The sequence below is a fragment of the Monodon monoceros genome, unplaced genomic scaffold (genome assembly GCF_005190385.1).
Source record: "Monodon monoceros isolate NGI ecotype Baffin Bay Population unplaced genomic scaffold, NGI_Narwhal_1 Super_Scaffold_15, whole genome shotgun sequence".
In the NCBI taxonomy this organism is placed as follows: domain Eukaryota; kingdom Metazoa; phylum Chordata; class Mammalia; order Artiodactyla; family Monodontidae; genus Monodon; species Monodon monoceros.
The window spans coordinates 22,241,557-22,256,494 of record NW_021703771.1 but is presented as its reverse complement, the minus strand read 5'-3'; the positions used below and the strand labels follow the sequence as shown (position 1 = coordinate 22,256,494).

The following is a 14,938-nucleotide window of genomic DNA, read 5'->3' as shown; positions in this document are numbered from 1 at the left end:
CAAAACTAATGTGGTTACCTTAATATCCACATGGAAAGTAAAATAAATCATTAATTAAAGAAGCTCCTCAGTGCATTAGGTTCTCCTCCAGTGACAGGAAAAAACAAGAGTTTGAAGAATACATTGGAGACAGAAGTTGACTTCAGGACACTTTTGAAGGAGATCAAATGTGTTTAACAGTTAATTTAGTGAAAGTGATAGCTCGTGGAAGAGGCTGGAATTGGCAGTTCACCTACGGAACAAATCTAAAAAGTTAATCCAAGAATCACAGTTAATCCAAGAATCTACATCTGAAAGATGTAGAAAAACTTTTGCAGGATAAACAGTGTCTAGTGTTGGACCGTGTGCCATTGGAGAGGTGTAAACCAGTGGTGTGTCACTAACCTGCGTTCCGAGCCACCCTTGCCCTTCCACAGCTCCAGAACCCACAAGACAAAAATAATTCTGAATACTCTGCCACCGGGGGATGGGCTAATCTAAAATGCTTGCATAAGCCAGTTTTCAGGTTTTTGTATAGATGTACGTTAATCAAGCCATCTGATGAACAGAGGGAAAAGCATGTGTGAACAGTTTCTGAACAGAGAACAGAAAGACTTACTCTTTTGTGTAGCATGATTGGCAAATACTCAAGTACAGGCTATCTCTAGTAAATCTAAAATCTTGAAGCTAAAAACCATCCTTTTATGAAGTGTGACAAGCAGTGACTTTGATGTTCTTCCTAGAAGCACTGTATGTGGAAGATGTAAGAGCATTTGTGGTTTGTATTTGCAAGAATCGAATACTACAGACTCCCCAAGAAAACCTAATGTGGGGTTTTGTTTTGATTTTAAGTGAATAAAACATGAAAAATTGAATTTTCATATTCCAGAGACTAAGACTATTCTCGTGGACAAGCTTTTCCCTTCCTCTCTAAAGAACAGTTTAATGTTATTTGTTCACTTACATCTTTGCGTATCTCCTGAATTACAGGCCAGGTCCGTTGTTTAGCCCAAGAGAAGATTTATTTAGCAATTTCTTCTCACATGTGGAACCATGGTCATTAAGATGTTGGCCAGAATAGAACGCTGGTGAAACACATTTTATTCATCATCTTCATCAGTCTTTTGGATTAGGCAAATTTACTGCCTGGGTGTTCCGTTCCCTGTAAACTGTACTGTTGTTTGAATGCTGAAGTTTTGTTCCTAAAGTTTAAGATGTCTGAATGTTCAACTAATGTATATTAACGACAATAAATCCATCTTTAAACCCCTTTATTATTATACTATCTGTTATATTATCTAAATTATTAGAATTGTTTTAAATACAAAAGCTTTCTAGCATGAGAAGTGGCTGAGGCTATTATTTAACATATCGACTGCCCCTGTGTCATTTTTTTTCCCCTTTAAAGTGTGCCACTGAAGTTTTAAATGAAAAGACGAGCTTACAAACCTGAAAATAAACTTGAGAGAACATCAAATAAATTCCCTGTCCAGGCTTTGTAATGATGACATACATCTACATTTATTAGGAACGCCTAGATCCATAGATTGTCAGTATTCAAAAGAACAAACCAAAAACAACTGAGCTTGATGGGCAGAACACAGGGACTAAATGCATACTTTTGTTTTTCTGGGTGTTCCCATGTCAAGAAGTCATATTTTCTCTTTGACTCAATGAGCAAAGGTTCATTCAAAAATTACAGACAACAGTTACTTGGTTCCTCTGTTTATAGAAATAGAATCGAGGTTTCTATGCATATATGGAATTTTGAGGTGATGAATATAATGCCACAAGGGACAAGAAGCTTGGAAGATAATTAAATCCAAAGTTTCAACATACTGTTACTTTTGCAACTTTGTATACTCCATACAGTAACATCCACAGGGCTCCCTGAAGCTGGGGAATCCAAGTCAATTTATTGCTTATTTACCTTGACATAGTTGCTACAAAGCGGTGGAAAGCTTTTGAGGTTCTTCAATGACAACTCGGTTCAAAATGAAATATTTTCAAGAAACAGGCTTATTTCTTTATAAAATGTAGACCAATAAGCTCACATTCAGAAAGGTACTCTAAGATAACTGGCTGTGAATTAGGTTATAGAAATTTCAGGTAACTGCTACGTGAATGTTTTTTCCATTAATCCACTTTAAAGTCACTATGATTAATTGTACTGTTTCTTTCTTTTGGCTGAAAGATACAGAAACCATGATCCAATGATCTGAATCTTTCTCGTTTGAGTTCATTGAGATTCCCAGCGCTATTATTAGCCAATTAACCCATTATTTAAATACACTGACTTTTCAAAACATTTTACGATATACTGGATCTTGTGCCATCATGAAAATCCTTCTCCTCAAAGTTTCTTTGGTGAGTTTTCCCTGGTTAAGATGTCAGCATTTGGGGAACTATGAACTTGAGGGAGTTCAGCGTGTCTGTTACAGCTCTTACAGAAAGACTGTCCAGCACAACAGGCATGTTGATATGAATGACTGCTTGACTTGAGTGCACAGGGATTCATATTTTTTCTTGCTTTTCATTTACATTATTTCATATCCTGAATATTAGGGTTTAGGCTTACACATCCTTCAGTTTCTTAGCACAGATCGCTTAATCTGAGCTTTTGAACTTCAGATGAACTTGAGCTGAGGTTTCAAATCTGTAATGAAACCTGAAACCAAGTGTCCCCTAGTTTCAGTCTAATTGTTGAAGTCTTCACAACTTCAGGGCATAGTAAGCATGTGTCTGGCACGTTTTAGAAATCAGTGATTTTTTTAAAAGGCAAGGTCTGCTATGTGTACGATAACTGACACCTCCGACATAGCTCTTCTGCAGCTGCAGGACCGGAAATCTTCAGGAATCCTTCCCCCCCGCCCTCCCCATGGCATGCAGGATCCTAGTTCCCAGACCAGGGATCGAACCCCCGCCCCCTGCACTGGAAGCACAGAGTCAACCACTGGACCACCAGGGAAGTCCCAGGAATCCTTTCTCGTCCCACTTCCCAGGCCCTAGTTTTCCTTGTGTACCTTAGTCCTTAGTTTAGCAAGTTCCTCCTCTAAACTTTTAATGTGTTCCTCCAGCGTGGCCTTGTCTTGCTGGGCTTTCTGACTGGCTTGGCTTCGTGCTTCTTCAATCTTCCTTTCATACCACTTTTCCATCTGGGTGGAAACAGCCTCAAAGAAATACTGGGTGAGCTCCAGCGCTTGGGAGGTGTCCCGAGTATGAGGGGCAGTCTGCTCGCCACCTGCTGCTGGTGGCAGCTGCCCACAGGTGGTGCTGGGTGCTGGCTGCTGGCCGCGGTGCCTTGTCTGCCCACTTTTCCCAGACTTCTTGGTTTGGGTGCCTCTGTCAACACAGGGCCCAGCCTGCGGGTCGCATTTGGCTGCCTCTTTCAAGGGTAACGAGGCTGTCTGGACCTTGACACTCCTCAGTCGGGAGCCTGTACAGTCCAAGGAAGACAGCTCCTGCTGGAGTCTGTGGGCGGCTGTGGAGCTGAGGGCCTTTTCCTTGGGCCTGACCACCTGAGGGGGGCTGTCAGAGGCTGCTACTGGACCTGCGGTCACCACTGACTGATCCACACCTGGTTTCGGAAGGAAAACAAAAGTGAGAGCGAATCCGTGTTCATACAGTCACATGGGCTGGCATTTAAGAGTCCCGGGAATCCTGTAAACCAGCCTTCTCAACCATCACCCACGTGTGCAACTTCTCCTGTCCTTCCCCTCCACTTCTCCCCTGATTATCAACCATCACCCACCGTGTGCAACTTCTCCTGTCCTTCCCCTCCACTTCTCCCCTGATTATCATCTTGGCTTGTCAGGGCTTTCAGAGATGTTGCGTTAGACACACTGGTGGCATCTAAGCCAAAAACGTTACTGGCCTTTCCTTTAGCCTGTCTCAACGTACAGTAAAGGGCTCTGGGTACCATTTCCTGATAGCTAAGGATGACACATCTCACTACTTGTCCTAAAACAGAATTGGGCATTTACTGATCAGAATCAATACCCCCATTCTCTAACTTCCGGGCCCTTTACAGACTATAGCCCCGGTTACTAGTTCCTTGATCCGAGCTCCCACTTGGAGAGGCGGTCCTATTACCCATACCCAGAGCTCCATGACAAATTCCATAATTAGTCCTAGCATGAAAAGTTTGCCCAGGATTTTCCCCACTGTTACGGGCACAAAGAAGATAAAACCACAAATACAGAGATGGCCTATGGTAACATGAAACACGTGACATATCAAAACCTCCCCTGGTTTTGGAGGTCTAATTACTAAGGCTATATGAATCTCCTCAACTGATCATCATTGAGTGTAGCCACTGTAGCTAATGTAAAGATGCTCTGGCTCAAAGCATCTCTTATCCAGCCCCTGGGGCAGCTTTGATACATGAACTGTTTTTTAATGAGGCTGTACGGAGTTGGCCAAAGGTAGAAAAGGCTGATCAAGGACGAGAAAGGGAAAGAGTCACAAGGGCAGGAGCGAGTGCCCTTCTGAGACGACACATCCTTTCCTCACCCTCATCATTGGGGTCCAACTCTGACACCATCAAGATTGCACAGCTATCACGGATCAACAATTCTTTTATTCCTTCATTCAAATATTCCTGAACACTTAAATAGGAGTGCTTTATTACTGTATAGGAACTATGAATGCAGTAGTGGGCAAAGCATGGTCCTTGCCCCTACAGAGTTCACATTACAATCCAGTGTTGCCCGCAGCCCTGTCACACAGACTGCCTTCAGACGCAGAAGAGGACGCAACCGGGGGGTTTCATCACCTTTGGATGAAAGGGCTCTCTCTGCATGTTGGTGTCGGTTACCTGTGGAGGACTCGCAAGTGGATGGTGTGGATTTAGTCCTGGAGGCCCTAGAATCTCCAGAAAGCTTCAGCTCCAGATTCTGAATCTTTAACATGCACCAAGTTTTTAATTCATCCACCAAGGACATCTAAAAAAACCCCACAAGTTAGTACACAAATCGTCAGGAGACTTTGATACATGGCTTAATGAATTAAAACCTCAAGAATGTGGACTTTTCGACTGTGATAGGCTCTTTTCTGGACAAGCCCCAAAGTTTTGGATTACCCGCCTCCCACAGGCCACACGGCCTTCTCTGTTGGCCCTCTGAAGCCCAGGATTCACCCAGCGCCCAAGCCTTTAGCTAACTATGATCTTCATTAAGCTACTTAGAGACTCCTTAGACGCCAACAGCCAAAGCTTCCCACGGCTTCCACGCCAAGCACGTCTGGCTGCTAGGCGCATGAACTCACTCACATGCTCGCAAGTACTCATTTCACGTCTGCTGTCTGGGGTGGACCGCAAACTGCCCGAGGGCAGGAACCCAATCTTGTGCAGGCCCAGCAGGGGCGCGATACACAGCAGTGATCCAGGGCGGAGCTCGGCTTTCCAGCACGTTCTACAAACTGCCCCGCCTCCACCTCCGGCCAGCACATTCAGCGCAAACAGGAACCACACTCCAGGCTCCTTCCTACTGACTTCATTTCAGGTTATAAAAATGACACGCGCTTTGACACCAACGCTTTTAGGGGAACTCAGCCTGGGAGTTTTCAATGATGGGTCCGAGTCCCTTGACTCGGGGGGAAAAGAGTGGCAAGTGCAAGGTCAGCACGGACAGATCCTGGTTTTCACCTGCCGTTTCTCTCCCTCGTGCTTCTCTGAGTCCGAGTGCTGCTGCAGGCGGTTCAGGCACTCCGTCCTCTCTGCTGAGAGTCGCTCAACCATCAGTTTGTCCAGAACCCGCATCTAGGATTCAATGGGCGAAGGGCGAGTGACTGAGATGATCTAAGGATGGGACCTGGCATCTTGACTCCTGAGGCGGGCTCAGGAGTACCAAAGCAAGACTCCTCAGCCGAGTCTTTTCCCGTGGCATTCATGGAACTCTGATTTTTCAGAATTCCTGAGCATGTTTTTGTGTAGGCCAAAGCTTCTTTTTCTCATTTAAAAATCCTGAGGGGTTTAAGAGACTATACATACACAGTAAATATACAACTTGAGCCAACACAGTCCTGATAGGTAAAAAAGAATCTGTATGGGTCTTAGAACATTATTGCCAAGACTATTACTGCAAGGAAAAACTATGTCAAGGAGTATGGAGCTACCCCAACTCCCCTTATTAAAAAATTGTTTTTTTAATCCCCCTTCCCCTTTTTAAATGTCAGTGGCTGCCCAAGAGGAAATGAAAGAAGCTGAATACTCAGGGCTTTCATCCAGCTTTCCCAGTGAACAAATCCTCTTGGTCCTTCACTGAAAGTAGTCAAAGCACATGTGAAGAAGGTTGTGGACAGAGTTCAAAGGGATTGCTTCAAGGGACTTGGCGGTCCAATGGTTAGGACTCCTCACTTTCACTACCAAGGGTGCGGGTTCAATCCCTGGTCGGGCACCACAAGCCGCATGGCCAAAACAAGCAAAAAAACAAAAAAAAGGGACTGTTTCAGGGAGTAAATGACTGTCACCTTCCAATCACGTGCCCCTGTGCTCCCCCAGCTGGACACTTCCTGTAGGGCTCTAACACCCAATGGGGCCACACTCCCACTGCCTGACAAGGGCCAAAGCAGAGAAGGGAACCGTTGTGAGCGGGAACCAGCCACGGAGGGCCCAGCGGCAGCTTCCTACCCTGTCGGGGACACAGCTGATGCTCCACACTCAGATGTCCATAATAACAAGGCAGCAGCAGGTCTGCAGATGCGGTGAGCACCTCCTGCTTGGTTCCTCACGTTTTTCTGTCAACTGCTCTTTGCCTGTTTACTAGGACTGGCCTTTTCCGCCACCTCCTGCCCCCCCTGCACGGACGAATGGCTCGGCCGAGAGCACCCAAGTGGACACGCGAATGTGTTCCTGGGGCATGGCTGACAGGTCCGGGCATGCGCGCCTGACTCATGCTGGACCAGAGTCCTTCCCCTGAGATCTGGAATTAGGACTAAGATTCTACATCCCAATCTGTCACCTTCTTTGAACCAAAGAGAGGTCCTTGAGACATCCCAGCACTCACCTAATGCATTCCTCTCTGGACCTGGGCTAGCTGAAGTGACGTTTTATTTATAAAACTGTCGTAACTAATCTATCATGGCTCAAAGATTTTTAAAATGGGCTTTCTATGAAATGCAAATAACAAACCTTAAATATTTCGCCAGTAAATGAGGAAGTAGAAATTAAACAGTCAAATGTCCTTAATCAATTGGGAAAAACTTTTAAAAAAATGCTAACATTAAATGATGGCAGAAGTTGGAGGCTCAGACACGGCTGGTAGGATATAAATTGGTACAACATTTCAATTAAGTAGCTTGACAAAATTTATCAAGAGCCTTAAACATACTCTAAACTTTGGACCCAATTATCCTAATTCTGAGCAAATAACCTCAGATGCAATCAAAAGTTTATGCACATAAATGTTCACAGCATTTATTTGAATGAAAAACTATAGGCAACTTCAGTGTCTAACAAAGGGAGTGTTTAAATACATTATGTTGCATTAATATGCTGGAATACTATGAAGCCAAGGACATGGGAAAGTGCTCATGATATAAAATTCAGTGAGAAAAGCAGGAAGCAAAAATGTGTGTATACTAATCATTAGAGAAATGCAAATCAAAACGACAATGAGGTGTCACCTCACACCAGTCAGCATGGCCATCCTCAAAACATCTACGAACAATCAATGCTGGAGAGGGTGTGGAGAAAAGGGAACCCTCCTGCACTGCTGGTGGGAATGTAAACTGATACAGCCACTATGGAGAACAGTATGGAGGTTCCTTAAAAAACTACAAATAGAACTACCATACGACCCAGCAATCCCACTACTGGACATATACCCTGAGAAAACCATAATTCAAAAAGAGTCATGTACCACAATGTTCATTGCAGCTGTATTTACAATAGCCAGGACACGGAAGCAACCTAACTGTCCATCGGCAGATGAATGGATAAAGAAGATGTGGCACATATATACAATGGAATATTACTCAGCCATAAAAAGAAACGAAATTGAGTTATTTGTAGTGAGGTGGCTGGACCTAGAGTCTGTCATACAGAGTGAAGTAAGTCAGAAAGAGAAAAACAAATACTGTATGCTAACACATATATATGGAATCTAAAGAAAAAAAATGGTTCTGAAGAACCTAGGGGCAGGACAGGAATAAAGATGCAGACGTAGAGGAAGGGCCTTGAGGACATGGGGAGGGGGAAGGTAAGCTAGGACGAAGTAAGAGAGTGGCATGGACATATATACACTACCAAATGTAAAAGAGATAGCTAGTGGGAAGCAGCCGCACAGCACAGGGAGATCAGCTCAGTGCTTTGGGATCACCGAGAGGGGTGGGATAGGGAGGGTGGGAGGGAGACGCAACAGGGAGGAGATATGGGAACATATGTATATGTATAGCTGATTCACTTTGTTATAAAGCAGAAACTAACACACCATTGTAAAGCAATTATACTAAAATAAAGATGTTAAAAAAAAAGTACGTGTATATCTCCTTGCATAGAAACAGTACACTGCCATTAAAAAGCACACCGTAGGGCTTCCCTGGTGGCGCAGTGGTTGGGGGTCCGCCTGCCGATGCAGGGGACGCGGGTTCGTGCCCCGGTCTGGGAGGGTCCCGCGTGCCGCGGGGCGGCTGGGCCCGTGGGCCGTGGCCGCTGGGCCTGCGCGTCCAGAGCCTGTGCTCCGCAATAGGAGAGGCCGCAGCGGTGAGAGGCCCGCGTAACAAAAAAAAAAAAAAAAAAAAAGCACACCGTAGCTCTACAAGTCTAAGATGTACTACTAAATTAAAAAGTAAGCTGCAAGAAAAAGCATACTATACTTCCATTTTTGTTTAAAAGGAAAAATCAGTAAGGTTATATCTATAAAAGAAAAAACCTATGGGAAAATTCACAGTAATGGAAGGGATCTCTGCGGAGTGTCACTATGAAAATAGTTCTGTAGGTGGAATGTGGAATGTTTTTCCCAATGAACATGTGTTATTTTATAAGCTCTTAAAAGTCTTTCCCATTTAAAAACCTGTATCTGTCACACATTTCTTATTAATTACAAAGGGAAAGTATACCTTTACAATGGAAAGAGATGGTGGTTACCAGGTTAGCCAAATGAGACATCCTGACATTTATCTCTTCTGATGTGATGTAATTTGAACTTTACACAGTTAAATATGATGTATTCTTGCCAAAAATATTTAACCATTGGTCTCAAACTTTAGGTTTTTTACCAGCATCACCTGGGGGTCCTGTTAAAACACAGGTGGCTAGACCCTGCCTCCCGAGTTTTATTCACAGTTAAATTCAGTAGATTTGTAATGCGGCCCAAGAATTTGCATTTTTTCCCCACAAGTCCCCAAATGATGCTGATGCTGCTGCTTTGGGGATGACACTTTGAGGATTACTGCTCTAGACCTAACTTTCAGAAATACAGGGATTGAGAAAGAAGTTAAATAACACCATGAAGAAACTATCAAATTCAGAATATAAAACATCCTATAAAACAAATAGCCTGGACTCTTTACAAAGTTAATATTATGGAAGAAAACAGAAACTGCAAGAAGGAACCAGGGACTGCTCTAGATGAAAAGAGACCACAGGGACCTAACACATAACATAAAAGCACAGAATATTCACTGGATGCTGGGCTGGAATTAAAAACAAAAACCAGCTATTAAAAAAAAACATTTTGAGACGTCCCTGGTGGTACAGTGCTTAAGAATCTGCATGCCGGGTTCCCTGGTGGCACAGCAGTTGAGAGTCCGCCTGCTGATGCAGGGGACACGGGTTCGTGCCCCGGTCCAGGAAGATCCCACATGCCGCGGAGCGGCTGGGCCCGTGAGCCATAGCCTCTGAGCCTGCATGTCCGCAGCCTGTGCTCCGCAACGGGAGAGGCCACAACAGTGAGAGGCCCGCGGACCAAAAAAAAAAAAAAAAGAATCTGCCTGCCGAGTCCGGAGAAGATGGCGTAAGAGTAAGACGCGGGCATCACCTTCATCCCCACAGATACATCAGGAATACATCTACATGTGGACCTGCTCCTATAGAACACCCACGAAACGCTGGCAAAAGACCTCAGACCTCCCAAAAGGCAAGAAACTCCCCACGTACCTGGGTAAGGCGAAAGAAAACAGAAAAAACAGACAAAAGAATAGGGACGGGACCTGCACCAGTGGGAGGGAGCTGTGAAGGAGGAAAGGTTTCCACACACTAGGAAGCCCCTTCACGGGCAGAGACTGCGGGTGGCAGAGCGGGGAAGCTTCGGAGCCACGGAGGAGTGCACAGCAACAGGGGTGCGGAGGGCAAAGCGGAGAGATTCCCGCACAGAGGATCGGTGCCGACCTGCACTCACCAACCCGAAAGTCTTGTCTGCTCACCCGCCGGGTCGGGCGGGGGCTGGGAGCTGAGGCTCGGGCTTCGATTGGAGCGCAGGGAGAGGACTGGGGTTGGCGGCGTGAACACACCCTCAAAGGGTTAGTGTGCCACGGCCAGCCGGGAGGGACTCCAGGAAGGAGTCTGGAGCTGCCGAAGAGGCAAGAGACTTTTTCTTCCCTCTTTGTTTTCTGGTGCGCGAGAAGAGATTACGGGCGCCGCTTAAAAGAGCTCTAGAGAAGGGCGCGAGCCGCGGCTAAAAGCGCGGACCCCAGAGACGGGCATGAGACGCTAAGGCTGCTGCTGCCGCCACCAAGAAGCCTGTGTGCGAGCACAGGTCACTATCCCCACCTCCCTTCCCGGGAGCCTGTGCAGCCCGCCACTGCCAGGGTCCCGTGATCCAGGAACAACTTCCCCGGGAGAACGCACGGCGAGCCTCAGGCTGGTGCAAGGTCACACTGGTCTCTGCCGCCGCAGGCCCCCCCCCCCCCCCCGGCCCCCCCCCCCCCCCCCCCCCGGCCTGAGTGAGCCAGAGTCCCCGAGTCAGCTGCTCCTTTAACCTCGTACTGTCTGAGCGAAGAACAGACGCCCTCAGGCGACCTACACGCAGAGGCGGGGCCAAATCCAAAGCTGAACCCCGGGAGGTATGCGAACAAAGAAAAGAAAGGGAAATTTCTCCCAGCAGCCTCAGGAGCAGCGGAGTAAAGCTCCACAATCAACTTGATGTACCTGCATGTGTGGAATACATGAATAGAAAACGAATCATCCCAAATTAAGGAGATGGACTTTGGGGGCAAGATAGATTATTTCTCCCCTTTTTCTATTTTTGTGAGTGTGTATATGTATGTTTCTGTGTGAGATTTTCTCTGTATAGCTTTACTTTCACCATTTGTCCCAGGGATCTGTCTGCCCATTTATTTTTTTAACTTTTAAAAACATTTTTCTTAATAATTATTTTTTTTTAATTATTTTATTTTACTCTACTTTATTTTATTTTATCCTCTTTTTTTCTATTTTATTTCCCTTTTATTCTGAGCCGTGTGGATGAAAGGCTCTTGGTGCTCCAACCAGGAGTCAGTGCTGTGCCACTGAGGTGAGAGAGCTAACTTCAGGACACGGGTCCACAAGAGACCTCCCAGCTCCACGTAATACCAAACGGCGAAAATCTCCCAGAGAACTCCATCTCAACACCAAGACCCAGCTTCACTCAACGACCTGCAAGCTACAGTGCAGGACACCCTATGCCAAACAACTAGCAAGACAGGAACACAACCCCACCCATTAGCAGAGAGGCTGCCTAAAATCATAATAAGGTCACAGACACCCCAAAACACACCAACAGACGTGGACCTGCCCACCACAAAGACAAGATCCAGCCTCATCCACCAGAACACAGGCACTAGTCCCCTCCACCAGGAAGCCTACACAACCCACTGAACCAACCTTAGCCACTGGGGACAGACACCAAAAACAACGGGAACTACGAACCTCCAGCCTGCAAAAAGGAGACCCCAAACACAGTAAGATAAGCAAAATGAGAAGACAGAAAAACACACAGCAGATGAAGGAGCAAGATAAAAACCCACAAGACTTAATAAATGAAGAGGAAATAAGCAGTCTACCTAAAAAAGAATTCAGAATGATAGTAAGGATGATCCAAAATCTTGGAAATAGAATAGACAAAATGCAAGAAACATTTAACAAGGACCTAGAATAACTAAAGATGAAACAAGCAATGATGAACAACACAATAAATGAAATTAAAAATACTCTAGAACGGATCAATAGCAGAATAACTGAGGCAGGAGAACGGATAAGTGACCTGGAAGATAAAATAGAGGAAATAACTACTGCAGAGCAGAATAAACAAAAAAGAAGGAAAAGAACTGAGGACAGTCTCAGAGACCTCTGGGACAACATTAAATGCACCAACATTCGAATTATAGGGGTCCCTGAAGAAGAAGAGAAAAAGAAAGGGACTGAGAAAATACTTGAAGAGATTATAGTTGAAAGTTTCCCTAATATGGGAGAGAAAATCGTTAATCAAGTCCAGGAAGCACAGAGAGTCCCATACAGCATTAATCCAAGGAGAAACACACCAAGATATATATTAATCAAACTATCAAAAATTAAATACAAAATAAACATATTAAAAGCACCAAGGGAAAAACAACAAGTAACACACAAGGGAATCCCCATAAGATTAACAGCTGATCTTTCAGCAGAAACTCTGCAAGCCAGAAGGGACTGGCAGGACATATTTAAAGTGATGAAGGAGAAAAACCTACAACCAAGATTACTCTACCCAGCAAGGATCTCATTCAGATTTGATGGAGAAATTAAAACCTTTACAGACAAGCAAAAGCTGAGAGAGTTCAGCACCACCAAACCAGCTTTACAACAAATGCTAAAGGAACTTCTCTAGGCAAAAAAAACACAAGAGAAGGAAAAGACCTACAATAACAAACCCAAAACAATTAAGAAAATGGGAATAGGAACGTACATATCGATAATCACCTTAAATGTAAATGGATTAAATGCTCCCACCAAAAGACACAGACTGGCTGAATGGATACAAAAACAAGACCCATATATATGCTGTCTACAAGAGACCCACTTCAAACCTAGGAACACATACAGACTGAAAGTGAGGGGATGGAAAAAGATATTCGATGCACATGGAAATCAAAAGAAAGCTGGAGTAGGAATTCTCATATCACACAAAATACACTTTAAAATAAAGACTATTACAAGAAACAAAGAAGGACACTACATAATGATCAAGGGATCAATCCAAGAAGAAGATATAACAATTGTAAATATTTATGCACCCAACACAGGAGCACCTCAATACATAAGGCAAATACTAACAGCCATAAAAGGGGAAATTGACAGTAACACAATCATAGTAGGGGACTTAAAAACTCCATTTTCACCAAAGAACAGATCATCCAAAATGAAAATAAATAAGGAAACACAAACTTTAAATGATACATTAAACAAGATGAACTTAATTGACATTTATAGGACATTCCATCCAAAAACAACAGAATACACATTTTGCTCAAGTGCTCATGGAACATTCTCCAGGATAGATCATATCTTGATTCACAAATCAAGCCTTGGTAAATTTAAGACAATAGAAATCGTATCAAGTATCTTTTCCAACCACAACGCTATAAGACTAGATATCAAACACAGGAAAAGATCTGTAAAAAATACAAACGGGCTTCCCTGGTGGCGCAGTGGTTGACAGTCTGCCTGCCGATGAAGGAGACACGGGTTCGTGCACCGGTCTGGGAAGATCCCACATGTCGCGGAGCAGCTGGGCCCGTGAGCCATGGCCACTGACCCTGCGGGTCCAGAGCCTGTGCTCTGCAACGGGAGAGGCCCAAAAGTGAGAGGCCCACGTGCCAGGAAAAAAAAAACAAAAATAAAAAAACACATGCAGGCTAAACGATACACTACTTAATAACCAAGAGATCACTGAAAAAATCGAAGAGGAGATCAAAAAATACCTAAAAAAAAAGGACAATGAAAACATGATGACCCAAAACCTATGGGATGCAGCAAAAGCAGTTGTAAAAGGGAACTTTACAGCAATACACTCCTACCTTAAGAAACAGGAAACATCTGGAATAAACAACCTAAACTTGCACCTAAAGCAATTAGAGAAAAAAGAACAAAAAAAAACACGAAAGTTAGCAGAAGGAAAGAAATCATAAATATCAGATCAAAAATAAATGAAAAAGAAATGAAACAATAGCACAGATCAATAAAACTAAAAGCTGCTTCTTTGGGAAAATATACAAAATGGAAAAACCATTAGCCAGACACATCAAGAAAAAAAGAGAGTGGAGTCAAATCCTAGAATTACAAATGAAAAAGAACTAACAACTGACACTGCAGAAACACAAAAGATCATGACAGATTACTACAAGCAACTCTATGCCAATAAAATGGACAACCTGGAATAAATGGACAAATCCTTAGAAATGCACAACCTGCCAAGACTGAATCAGAAAGAAATAGAAAATAGGAACACCCCAATCACAAGCACTGAAATTGAAACTGTGATTAAAAATCTTCCAAAAAAAAAAGCCCAGAACCAATGACTTCACAGGCGAATTCTATCAAACATTTACAGAAGAGCTAACACCTATCCTTCGCAAACTCTTCCAAAATATAGCAGAGGGAGGAACACTCCCAAACTCATTCTATGAGGCCACCATCACCCTGATACGAAAACCAGACAAGGATGTCACAAAGAAAGAAAACTACAGGTGAATGTCACTGATAAAAATAGATGCAAAAATCCTCAACAGGGCTTCCCTGGTGGCGCAGCGGTTGAGAGTCTGCCTGCCGATGCAGGGGACACGGGTTCATGTCCTGGCCCTGGAATATCTCAAATACCGCGAAGCGGCTGGGCCCGTGACCCTTGGCCGCTACGCCTGAACGTCCGCAGCCTGTGCTCCGCAACGGGAGAGGCCACAACACTGAGACGGGTGTGAACCGCAACAAAGAAAAAAAAATCCTAAACACAATACTAGCAAACAGAATCCAACAGGACATTAAAAAGATCATACACCATGATCAAGTGGG

At 44.3% G+C, this 14,938-nt stretch overlaps 1 protein-coding gene across 7 annotated transcripts in view; it reads right to left on the bottom strand.

Annotated features, from left to right (window-relative positions):
- Window positions 1-14,938, bottom strand: part of ANKRD6 (ankyrin repeat domain 6) — a 201,775-nt gene that overhangs the window by 8,264 nt on the left and 178,573 nt on the right. For 6 of the 7 annotated variants that reach the window (XM_029224345.1, XM_029224349.1, XM_029224344.1 and 3 more), the window contains 3 exons: window positions 5,624-5,737; window positions 4,796-4,922; window positions 2,914-3,556 (listed from right to left, as the gene is read on the bottom strand). In XM_029224345.1, coding sequence (XP_029080178.1) covers window positions 2,985-3,556; window positions 4,796-4,922; window positions 5,624-5,737 — 813 coding nt within the window. In that variant the 3' untranslated portion in view covers window positions 2,914-2,984. Of the gene's footprint in view, window positions 1-2,913; window positions 3,557-4,795; window positions 4,923-5,623; window positions 5,738-14,938 lie in introns of those variants that run through there. The other variant, XR_003793757.1, reaches the window with a different exon arrangement.